The following is a 12,360-nucleotide window of genomic DNA, read 5'->3' as shown; positions in this document are numbered from 1 at the left end:
TTTAATAAATGTGTAATGACTCATGCAGTCAGATTTCTAGACACAGATTAAGTCTAGGCCTGTACTAAGAGGAAATCTTCAGTGGAACATCCACAGGGTCAGTACAATTAAGCCCAAAACCGGGCCGTTCGTAAACCGGGCCGTGCGTAAAGCGGAACTATTCACTGTATATTAGCTCTAGTCCATTATTCTTCTATTATGCAAGCATAGGAAGCTGTAGTATGAAGACAGATGAAGTCAGTGTAGCAGCCTCTGTTCCTCTACAGGCCTTTATTCATCATAAACGAATCCTGCTTAGTCCCAGTACAGCTGTTCTGAGGCTCGTAAAGCAGCTCCCCTGACAGGCTGGCCTGCGTCCACGGGTTGGAGTCAACTAGGCCTCAGAAACAGCCAAGTCCATCCAGGCCCATTCAAACGTGAGCCAAACCTGACCAGGCAAATGCCAAGGCCAGAGAGGCCCAGCCAAGGCTAGCCAGGCTAATTTATGATGTCTGGTCTTCAGACTGCGGAGGAAAAGACATTAACGGAGATGGCCCTGCATGTGGTTCTGCTGTCGATGGATAAAATGAAAAAGGAGGCTCCTCTACGTAAACGGGTCAGCTCTGCCTGGCCGTAATTCGAATCAGAATATTTTATTAGACGGGAATAATAATAATAATAATAGAGCTCATATCATGGAAAACTGAATTTTCCCCACTTTTTTCAAATAAAAGAGTTCGATATCGCCACAAAAAAGCCAATTTTGAATTCAACGTGTCTCTTTTTGTGATGTCACAAAACACACATATTCACATTTACTAAATCTGCCAAATCAGCCTAGAGAAGTTTAGCTTCATCCGTTTAATTTGACCACACTATTTCAGCCCAAACTGCCTTCTGAATAAGCCACAATACAGGAGAGGCAATCAGAGTTCACTTATATATCAGTCCAATACTAATACTATTCACATAATAATAATATTAATAATACTAACAGTAATAATAATAATAATACATCAACTAATAATAATTACCTAACTAACTGATCAATTATATGTATGTAGTTGGAAGAAAACCTTGTATCTCCAAAATGGTAACTTTACAGGACAAGGAAAACAGATACTTTACTTTTAATGCAAGTCAATGGAACCAGACAGTTTTCCAAGTAATTTTGGTCCAATTCTTTTGGCCCATTCGTCATGAAATTTACAAATAATATTAAGGACAACAGGCATTTTCAAATGACAAAAATGGAGATACGAGGTTTTGTTCTGATTTATGTATATATATATGTATATATACATAAAAACTTTACTACACATAAAAGCCAAAAGCTAAAATTGACCCTAGATAAATCAGCACTACTGCATTCAGGAATCTGGCAGGCTGGTTATTGCACGCCAATATTTTGCAATGCATGTCAATATTTTGAATTTCATTAACCCTGTCAGTTTCACTTTTTATCGCTTTAAAGTGAAGCTGTTCGAGGGAAGTATTCAGACACATCACACTGAGGTCTTTCCTTTCCGTGTGTGGTATATGACATGACATTACTATTACTCAGCAGACCACAGGATCGTTCTAAAACACTGTTCTTGCAGCTGGTGCTGGCTGGGTTTAAACGGCACGTGCCCAGACTTCCTCTCCAGATTTCATTACAGCTGGGATCTGCAGAACGCATTAGCAGAAAGACTCCGGAGAAAAACCCAGAACACCGGCCAGAACACACTCAGCAGTTCATCAGGCGAGGAACTCCCTCTGCGCGTTCCAATACATTACGTAGCACATTATTCCCAGGAGAGGAAAAAAAACAGAAAGAAAACGAAAGCACAGCCCGGCTATACGGACATGACTCTACAAGACTGTACAGGACAAAGAAAGTGATCATTCTTCAGCACTAAAGGAAGGTGAGGCGCAATAACTGCACACACAGTACTGTACACACAGCACTGCACACACAGCACTGCACACACAGCACTGCACACACAGTACTGTACACACAGCACTGTACACACAGCACTGCACACACAGCACTGCACACACAGTACTGTACACACAGCACTGCACACACAGTACTGTACACACAGCACTGCACACACAGCACTGCACACACAGTACTGTACACACAGCACTGCACACACAGTACTGTACACACAGCACTGCACACACAACACTGTACACACAGCACTGTACACACAGCACTGCACACACAGCACTGCACACACAGTACTGTACACACAGCACTGCACACACAGTACTGTACACACAGCACTGCACACACAACACTGTACACACAGCACTGCACACACTGTACTGCACACACAGCACTGCACACACAGCACTGCACACACAACACTGTACACACAGCAATGCACACACAGTACTGTACACACAGCACTGCACACACAGCACTGCACACACAGCACTGTACACACAGCACTGCACACACAGCACTGCACACACAGCACTGCACACACAGCACTGCACACACAGTACTGTACACACAGCACTGCACACACAGCACTGCACACACAGTACTGTACACACAGCACTGCACACACAGCACTGCACACACAGTACTGTACACACATCTATCAGTGTCTCTGTTTGTCTCTCAATTTCTTTATCTGCCTCTCCGACTGGCTTACTGCCTACCCATCTCTAAATCTGTCTGTCTGTCTGTCTGTCTATCTATCTATTGAGTAGCATGTCTGTCTGTCTGTCTGTCTGTCTATATGTTCTAATGTTATTAGGTATTTCTAAGTTTGAAAACAACAACAAAGCTTAAAAAAGGTTCATTCACAAATGATTGTTCTTGTCTAGACTAGGACGATTTCACAGTGCTGTACTTGGGCGATTTGGTCAGCGCTAGGTCCCCTGCTGGTCAGCGGGAGGTCGTGTCAGTACTGACCTCTTCTTCTGGCTCCTGGGCCTGCAGCATGTCTTTGTGGGGGGTGTCACAGTCCGGGCTGTAGTGTTCACAGTAATCAAAAGCAGCTTTAGGGTCAGAGACGATCAACAGCTGCTGGATATCACCCTGAGAGAGAGAGAGAAAGAGAGAACAAGAAAGAGAGAGAGATTTCAGTTTTTTGTAATTGAAATTTACATCTTAAGTCTGTAAATTGTGGTCTAAGCATGTAATGATAGCGTTAAGCTATGACGCTTTGGCTGTAACTAAATACGGTCGTGTCAGTAAAGAAAACTGAACTGAACCAGTCTGAATGGAATGCAACTGAATTAAGCTGAGCGAAAGACAAAGACCGAAACAGACAAAGACTGTCATTTCATTTATATGACATGGCATGAAGCCTGTAATAGGAGGAAACCCAGAAGAGATACTGCAGGGCATAAGATAACAGCCCTCACCACCGTAAATCATAATTGATGTACTATAGATTATCACTATTATACATTTCTGTCAGACGTAGACAGAGAGCACGGCGGTGGCTGGCACATGTAGGGTCAGTAAACACAGACAGCGCTCTGCAGAGACACTGGAGTAAATTGCTGCTCTCACTGTTGAGCTTTATAGAGACACAAATTAAACATGTCTCATCAGGACACAGGAACACCTGGAGCTGTCCCAGCACACAGATGATAACCGGGTATGATAGAAACGCACACATGTACGTACACCTGCTCAGAATGGGGGGTCATACACAGTCCACCACACATATAGAGGACCGTGCATGAAGCAGAGACCACCCTTCATTTATTTTCCAGTCGACATTTACAGCATTTGGCAGACGCTTTTATCCAGAGTGACTTACAATGCAATCATATTTTACACAGGTAGGTGAAAGTAGTGTTAGGAGTCTTGCCCAAGGACTATTATTAGTATAGCGTAGGGTGCGTAACCGGGTGGGAGATGAACCCCAGTCTACAGAGGTGTTACCCACTACACTAACCCACCCCCATCGAAATGACCACTAAGCACTAGTTATTCATTTTTCAGGAGATATTTAAGGTGGCACAGAATTTATGGTGCAACTCTCTTTAAGGTAGCACTAAAACTAAGCTGGCACAGAATTTAAGGTGGAACTTCAATTCACATAGCACTAAATTTAAGGTGGAACTTCATTCGCTGTAGCAATGAACTACCACTACGGGATACTGCAGTTTCTGCTTAGCAACATTGTGGCATCACGTTTTGAGGAGATTGGATAGAAGATAATCCACTTGCATTCAGAAGGATACAAGAAATCTACAGATCAAAGAAGCTGAACGATGGACTGACCACCCCAGAGTCCAGACCTCAGCACCACTGAATGGGTTTGATCACGTCAGAAAATCATCAACCAGCTTCTAAGACTGAGCTTTGGAGGCGTGTCTGCAGGTTCTTTGAGGAGCTGAAAGGGAGGCTCCTGAAGAGAATGGAGGCTGGAATGAAGGTGAAGAGTCACACACTGAACACCGTTCTGCTTCTGTGATCTCGTATATTTTCTGCTTTTTAATGAACCTGAAAAATGAATAATTTGTACTTAATAGCCGTTTAACTGGAGAGTAAATCAGCGAAGGGTGGTCTCTGACTCTGCACAGGACTGTATGTGTAACTACCTATATGTGATAATAAATAATATGTCCCATTTTCTAAGCCTAACCCTGAACCTAACCCTGAGCTTATCCTCAGTAACCAAAAAGAAATGTTTTTTGCCTTTACATTTTAGAAAAATGAAACTCTGGGATTTTATAAAAGACACTTTACAAAGTCAGGACCATTTAGTTGGTGCTGTAGCCTAAGATTTCCTCTGGTTTTATTACATAACAGGGATATTTCTGTTGGAAGTGGAAGCGGCAGACGCCTGACAGCCCCCTGGTGTGCACTCAGGGGGCTGTGTTTTGCCGTTTCTAAAGCAAACTCAGATTAAATGTCCATTACTTAAGAGAACACTGGGTTGTTTACCTTTTTCTATGGCTTTTTTGTTTAGTTCAGGACGGCGAAATTCCCTTTTCACCACTGTAATCCAAACCTTGAGGGGCTCACACATCAAATCAAATCAAATCAAATTTATTTGTAGCGCTTTTTACAACGGATGTTGTCACAAAGCAGCTTTACAGAATTTCAGAAAAGACAAAGTTTCAACAGGAGTGTAAGAATGTACAGAAACCCCCCGGTGGGCAAGCCGGGGGCAACAGTGGCAAGGAGAACCTCCCTCAGAACTGAGGAAGAAACCTTGGGAGGAACCAGGCTCACCAGGGGGGACCCATCCTCCTCTGGTCAAACTACCTACAAGTGATTATACTACTAATATTAATAGCAGTAATATTGGTATTAGGAATAGCTGGGAGTCCATGAGAACATCAGCGTAGGGTGGGCAGCTCATCCAAGGTAGGTGTGTGATTTATGAGGGGCTAAGTTTGCTGATCTGATCTGAAAGGTAAAGGCATATTTTAATGGATGGGCTCAGCTATGGTAGGTGGTATGGTATGGTGTGGAACGCCAGATCCAGATTCAGCACTTCATTAGAGCTGTTTTACCTCACTGTGCTCTATTTAAGGCAAGTCCTAGAGGTGATAAACATAAACAGACATTATCTACAACATGTGGCAGATAAATAACTGTAAAATAAAAACAGCTCAACAGCCGTGTGTTTTGTAAGAGGCAACTGCGTTCAGCACAAACAATGTGACAATACACATCAAGGGCTTAAAAGAGTAAAATCAGAAAAAGAATAGAAAATGCTACGACGCTGGCTGCTTGCTCCTTCAATCAGAGCTGGTGACTGTCAATGAAATTTTAACTGAACTGGTTTGATCAAGAGTATGTATTTTTTCAATTTCCTGCATAAATCAATCATAACATGCAACCAGATGAACAATAACGATGCCAATAAAGGGTACATCAGTGGTAAATCTATAAAAATGATATATTTTCTTTCTTTTCTTTTCTATTTTGCCTTAAAGCGTCCTGCATGTATCTCTCCACCTTGGATGGATTCAAACAAAAGTTTCAGACCAAAATCTAAAACCAGTGCCTCAGACTTCAGGTAGCACATCACTGTTGTCAGAACAAAACCACATATCTCCATTCCTATCATTTTTCAGTTTTTGACATAATTTGAAAGTGCCTGTTGTCCTTTATACTGTGTGTAAAATTCATAACGTCTGGTTCCACTGACTTACATTAAAAGTAACGTTTTTTTCCCTCTCCTGTAAAGTTACAATTCTGGAGATGTGAGTTTTTCCTCTTACAACAGTGATATACATGACCAGTTCATGGAATAATTGTGAGTGAGCTCTTAGGGGTGGACGTCTGGTTCCTATCACCACCACTGTGAAGAGCTCTGACTCTGTAAGTTTCTCTAGAACAGAGCGTTTCACACCAGACCGCTCGGAATGACTCTGCTGACATCTTAACAGTTTAATTAGCAGCGGAATTCCCCTGTAAGGGGTAAACGTCCCAGACAGGGATTAAGCCTAGTCCTGGACAACACAGCATTCTGAATAGAGATCCTACGCTGAATGGAAAATGTTGTCCAGGACTAGGCTTAACCCCTGTCTGGGAAGCCGAGCTGAAGTACCGAGTAGACATATTACATAAGATAATACAAACAGACTCAATGATATGAATAGTCTAGACTCCATGTGTCCAACACAAAGCTTGCAGGGCTTGATCCGGGACGCAATCCCATCCGGCCTGCTAAATTACTTTAATTTACTATTAACTCATTTCACACCGCTTTGCATGCTTTGTGACTGTCAGCCAAGGGGATCGAACTGGTGGTCTACTGGTCACAGGGCTGGTTCCCTAACCCACCAGGTTAGGGAACCAGCCCTCTGACCGGAAGGTTGCCGGTTCGATCCCCTCGGCTGACGGTCCATGACCAAAGTGCCCTTGAGCAAGACACCTAACCCCCAATTTCTCCCCAGGCACTGTGGATAGGGCTGCCCACCGCTCTGGGCAAGTGTGCTCACTGCCCCCTCATGTGTGTGTTCACCAGTGTGCATGTGGGTGTTTCACTGCATGGATGGGTTAAATGCAGAGGTCTAATTCCAGTGTGCAAACACAGTTGGCTGAGGTTCTGAATTCGAATTCGATTACAATCTCCAGCACGACTCCCTCCCCCCGTAACAATCTACGGGACAGCAGTTACGCCTCGAGTCTACCCCAGCAGTCGCATCACCATTTCAGCTGCAGTTCAACCAACATCAACGCTCAGCAGCTCAGAAACTGATCCCAACCATTAAAGAACCTGCAAAGAAAAGATGCAGCACACAGGTAGGTTTACAGGATCTGCCTCCTGGGGACATTTTTGTTTATATTTAACATTTTCCTGCCCTGCGATGGACTGGCGACCTGTCCAGGGTGTATCCTGCCTTCCGCCCGAAGACTCCCCCCCGTGACCCTGACGGAGAAGCGGCTTAGAAAATGGATGGATGGATGGATTTAACATTTTCACATAATATTTCAAGGTTTATTACACCTGGCTATATATTGCTGTCTGTATTTCATCATATTTTTAAATAACAATGGCCAGTTTAGATTTTTAACCCTTGTGTGGTGTTGATGTGTTAGTTACTCAGTGGTCTGGTGGGCCGACCGCATTATTGCTATTTAAATCAATACAGCCATAACAGGGTACGTGAAAATACCAGTAGCCTGTTCATCCTGACTTGTTGTCCCTGTAGTTACTGAATAATAAGCCCTAGTGTGGAATAAACCTGAGATCTGAAGGGCTTAATATGGCCTGTTTAGTGGTTGATTCTGACACCTCTGGTCTACACTTCTCAGTATTTAATGGGAAAAAAGAGGTGGGACATCCCTACAGCTCCACACTCACAACCTGGGAACGTCACTGGTGTACCTGTCTTTATGTTCAGGCAACAAAGACAGAAGAGAAATGGACACTCAAAACACAAGCAGAGACGCTCAGCCCTGCCAGGGATGCGGTGTCACTGAGAGCCACTTAATGGACCAGCTCCTCTTAAACCGTTTGTCATGTGAATCATAGAAGATCCACTTTCATCAGGGGTGCAGTTTCAGTCTGACAAGTGGGGGGGAGGGGGGGGGCACCATCATGAGCCTACAGACTACATATAATACCAGCACCACATAAAGGTCATAGATATACTTTGTAAAGAAAGTAAGTCTTGGTGACCTGAGCGGATTCTCCAAGATCAGACCAGCTGAGCTCAGTGCACCATTAAAATAAAACCAGCAGGACAGAGAGAGGGGGGGGGGGGGGAGAAGGGAGGAGAGAGAGAGAGAGACAGAGAGAGAGAGAGAGTGAGAGAGAGAGGGAGAGAGAGAGAGAGAGGGATAGAGAGAGAGGGATAGAGAGAGGGGGAGAGAGAGGGGGGGAGAGAGGGAGAGAGAGAGAGGGATAGAGAGAGGGGGAGAGAGAGGGGGGGAGAGAGATTGAGGGAGAGAGAGAGAGGGATAGAGAGAGGGGGAGAGAGAGGGGGGGAGAGAGGGATAGAGAGGGGAGAGAGATAGAGAGAGAGAGGGATAGAGAGAGGGGGATATATATATATATATAGAGAGAGAGAGAGACAGGGAGAGAGAGAGAGAGAGAGGGAGAGAGAGAGAGAGAGAGAGAGAGAGAGACAGGGAGAGAGAGAGAGAGAGAGAGAGGGGGAGAGGGGGGGTAGAGAGAGGGGGGGAGAGAGAGAGAGAGACAGGGAGAGAGAGAGAGAGAGAGACAAGGAGAGAGAGAGAGAGAGAGAGAGAGAGAGGGATAGAGAGGGGGGGGGGTAGAGAGGGGGGGGGAGAGATAGAGAGAGAGAGGGAGAGAGAGAGGGGGAGATATATATATATATATATATAGAGAGAGAGAGAGGGAGCGAGAGAGAGAGAGAGAGAGAGAGAGAGAGAGAGAGAAGAAGAGGATCAGCAGTATTCACGTTTTATTCTGTAAAGCTCCTCAATCTCAACACCCCTGAGATGTAGCAGTGCCAGGAGAGGAACACGCTGAGACACGCCAGGACCTCCAAACTCACTCTGTAAACCTCTGACAGCCAATAAACAACAAACAGAGCAATTCTCAGGAATGTTTGAAGGAGAGAAAGAAAAGAACACCCCACTGGCCTCCAATAAACCTGCACACACACCTCGCTCCATCACCTAATATCTCACCTCCAGAGTCAAGCTTGGCCTGATCAGCCAAGACCCACCAAAACAAAACAAGCAGTCGGTCAGGAGCCAGAGCACATAATCAATGTAGTTAATGAGACCAGCTTTAATAAGTGTCAGATCCTGGAAATATTTTACCAGACCATGAAAACCAGCCAGGATTGGCTCCTGGCAAGGTATTACATCCTGGTGCCAAGACAGAAGGAGAAACCGTGAGATCAAGACTGGAGCCAGAATTACAGGTACATGCTTTACTGAGTTTGAAAGCCATGATGGCCAAACATATCCAGACTCCTGTTCTAACAAATTAATTCATCGAAAGCTTAAACTCATAGAACGGGACACTCTGTAGGAGCCACACAAGAGCCTCAGGTCACCATGTCCAATGCCAAGCACCAGCTAGAGGGGCGTAAAGTCCCCCAGCACTGGACTGTGGAGCGGTGGAGCTGTGCTCCCTGGAGTGATGGGGCTCCATCCAGTACTTTTAGGATGAGTTGGAGTGTCTGACCTCACTAAAGCGCAATCAAATCCTCACAGCAATGTTCCAACATCTAGTGTAAAGCCTTCCAGAAGAGCAGTGGCTGTTACTGCAGCACCAACTCACTATTAATACCCTTCATTTCAGGAGAAACGCTGGAGGAGCAGATGAACATTCGGTCACTTCACCAGTGCAAAGAACCCTTTAGTCATGCAAAAAGGCTTTTTTTGAGCGTCCATGGTCCTATATAGAACCTTTTTGTTGAGTATAATTATAGTTAATCGGTTCTAATGTTCCAATGTCAGTGCTTTTGAATGATTTACCTCAGATGTGTTCAAAATAACATCTCATTTACAGAAATGGCCCTCTAAAGAACCTTCAATTGACAGGTTCTTTAGGGAACCTAAGGTGGATTTTCATGGCTTTATGGTCATTTCTGGTCTAGCAGAATGGAGAAGACCTATAATAAAGAGTCAGAGAGGAGCAGAATTCTCATAAAATGATCTAAAATCAAACATTTTACAGCAGAAAAAGAGAGAACCAGAAAGAAGACAGTCAAACGAACAGGTAGAAAGAGAAGGAGAGCGAGAGGTGCTGCTGGGCTGTTAGAGACGCTGTCTAAAGGGACACGTATGATTGAACGTTTTCTGTCTTATCCTTTAAAAACCTCCCCTCGGGTGACAGCCTGCACCGCTTAATGACAGCCGGGGCAAAGGTCACCCCCAGGGTCAACCTGCAAACGGCTCATAGAAGAGCAGCGCACATCTCAAGGTCATGACCTCGAGCGCATACCTGAGGCGCTTCGACTCTGACATACGATCCGCGTTGAGAATTATGACTGTTCGTGAAGGAGGAGGGAACCGACAGCTGCTGTGACTCCCTCCATTCATCTCTCTAGATTTCAGCTCGTTTCCCACTGAAGCACTGATTAACCTGGATGTCAGAGGAAGACCTCGTATCTCCAACATGGGAACTTTTCAGGAGAAGGAAAAAACCTACTCTACTTATAATGTAAGTCAATGGAACCAGACGTCTTTCCAAGTCACTTTGGGTCGCTTCTTTTGGTCCATTCATCATGAAACTTACACACATCGTAAAGGACAACCAGCATTTTCACACGATGTCAAAAACTGAAAAACGACAAAAATGAAGATACAAGGTTTTCCTCTAACAGCAGCGACATTCTTACACAATGCACTGACTAGACGTTGTTCATTAATCGGCAGTGGTAGCTTGTTTGGTCAAACTAATCATTTATTAATGAAGGCAGAGCAAGTTGAGGCCACCAAGAAAGTGGTTTACCCCTTGAGAACATATTACTGTCTTATTTATATGTAATTACATAGTTATTACATAGTTTGTGACGTAATTAATTACATTTACCAACAGGATCGCGTCACTGCAAGAAGGGGGGGGGGGGCTGAGAGAGAGACAGAGAGCGAGAGACAGGGGGGAATGGAGATGCTAATGCTTACAGTATCCTCTTGTTTAATAACAGCGTAACGGCCTGTCATTGGTTGCCGTGGTGAGAGAATTTGCTCTCGTTCTTTGTTCATTTGGATGTACTTAAGGACTCTAATCACAGAGCGCTCACGGGACAATAGCGCAGGACCTCGAATCAAAACAAAAGGAGCGAGGATCGACCTTTGATGTGCCCCGGCCCGAGGCCACACACTGCACATTGTATTGAACACACACCGCCTCCCCCCCCACCCCCGCCACCGCTCCGTTACACACCAGACGACCCACAACACACAGACTGAAACAGGCCGTGAGGCACTTAAAGCCAGCTGTGTTTCACAGGGCAAGGGGCGACCTTTCTCGCTGGTCTTACACCGCAGCTACAAGGCCAATGTAGCTAACAAGTAAAGGAAGCTTATAACCCACCCATTAGCATGATGCTAACTAACAGCCTAAATCCTCATATCTCTATGTCTTTCATTCGTCTCCATGGATACACCGAAATTCCTGCTACTGAAGGATTCGGCTAAAAGTGCTTCTTGTGGGTACTAAATGGTAAAAAGTGTCACTTTTCGGTTTCACCCCAAACAGAAAAGGTGCTCAAGGTTATTAGGTCAACAAGTCATTAACAAATATTTTCAATGATGACAAAAATGACAGCACTTTTTGCTTCCGTCGCACAGATGCATTCAAACAGGCGGAGCAGCGGCAGATCAACAGTGACAGTGAGCAAAACGGAAAATCAGACGTGAGACTCCTGATCGCACTTCTTGTGGTGTATCAAGGAGGGAGCGCAACACCCAAGAACGCCTCCACTGCAGGTTTGACACTGTAGACTGTTGACAATCAAAAAAAGGCAAAAACAAACGACTGCAAAGTGCAAATATCTACAAAATGTTGTGATTTATAGCCTTGGATGACCAACCAATGCTGGATGTGGTACATACAGTAGTCCACACACACTGTATTCATTTTAGAACGTTTATTTTATGGAAATGTATAATTTATGCCTGAATTTTCTTCTGTTTAGAGCAGATTATGTCAATGAGAAAAGTGCATTCTGCTTATTACCTTGCATTGCATTGGAACCTTCTTATTTACCATGGGATTGGACTTTTTTCCAGATTTTTCCAAAGCGCAGTTCATTTTTCCCACAGAGAAAACCAAACTCAGAGTTTCTTATACGGACTACAGAATCATTTATTTTCCAGTCGAGATTTATAGCATTTGGCAGACGCTTTTATCCAGAGTGACTTACAATGCAATCATATTTTACACAGGTAGGTGAAAGTAGTGTTAGGAGTCTTGCCCAAGGACTATTATGGGTATAGCGTAGGGTGCGTAACCGGGTGGGAGACTGAACCCCACT

At 44.4% G+C, this 12,360-nt stretch overlaps 1 protein-coding gene across 4 annotated transcripts in view; it reads right to left on the bottom strand.

Annotated features, from left to right (window-relative positions):
• The window catches only part of col11a1a (collagen, type XI, alpha 1a), a 192,442-nt gene that overhangs the window by 148,520 nt on the left and 31,562 nt on the right, over positions 1–12,360 (bottom strand). For all 4 annotated transcript variants that reach the window (XM_037537327.1, XM_037537324.1, XM_037537326.1 and 1 more), the window contains exon 5: positions 2,891–3,016. In XM_037537327.1, the coding sequence (XP_037393224.1) occupies positions 2,891–3,016 (126 nt within the window). The remainder of the gene's footprint in view (positions 1–2,890; positions 3,017–12,360) is intronic.

The sequence above is a fragment of the Pygocentrus nattereri genome, chromosome 3, assembly GCF_015220715.1.
Source record: "Pygocentrus nattereri isolate fPygNat1 chromosome 3, fPygNat1.pri, whole genome shotgun sequence".
NCBI lineage: Eukaryota > Metazoa > Chordata > Actinopteri > Characiformes > Serrasalmidae > Pygocentrus > Pygocentrus nattereri.
Note: the sequence above shows the minus strand (reverse complement) of the source record. Positions and strands in the feature narration are given on the sequence as shown.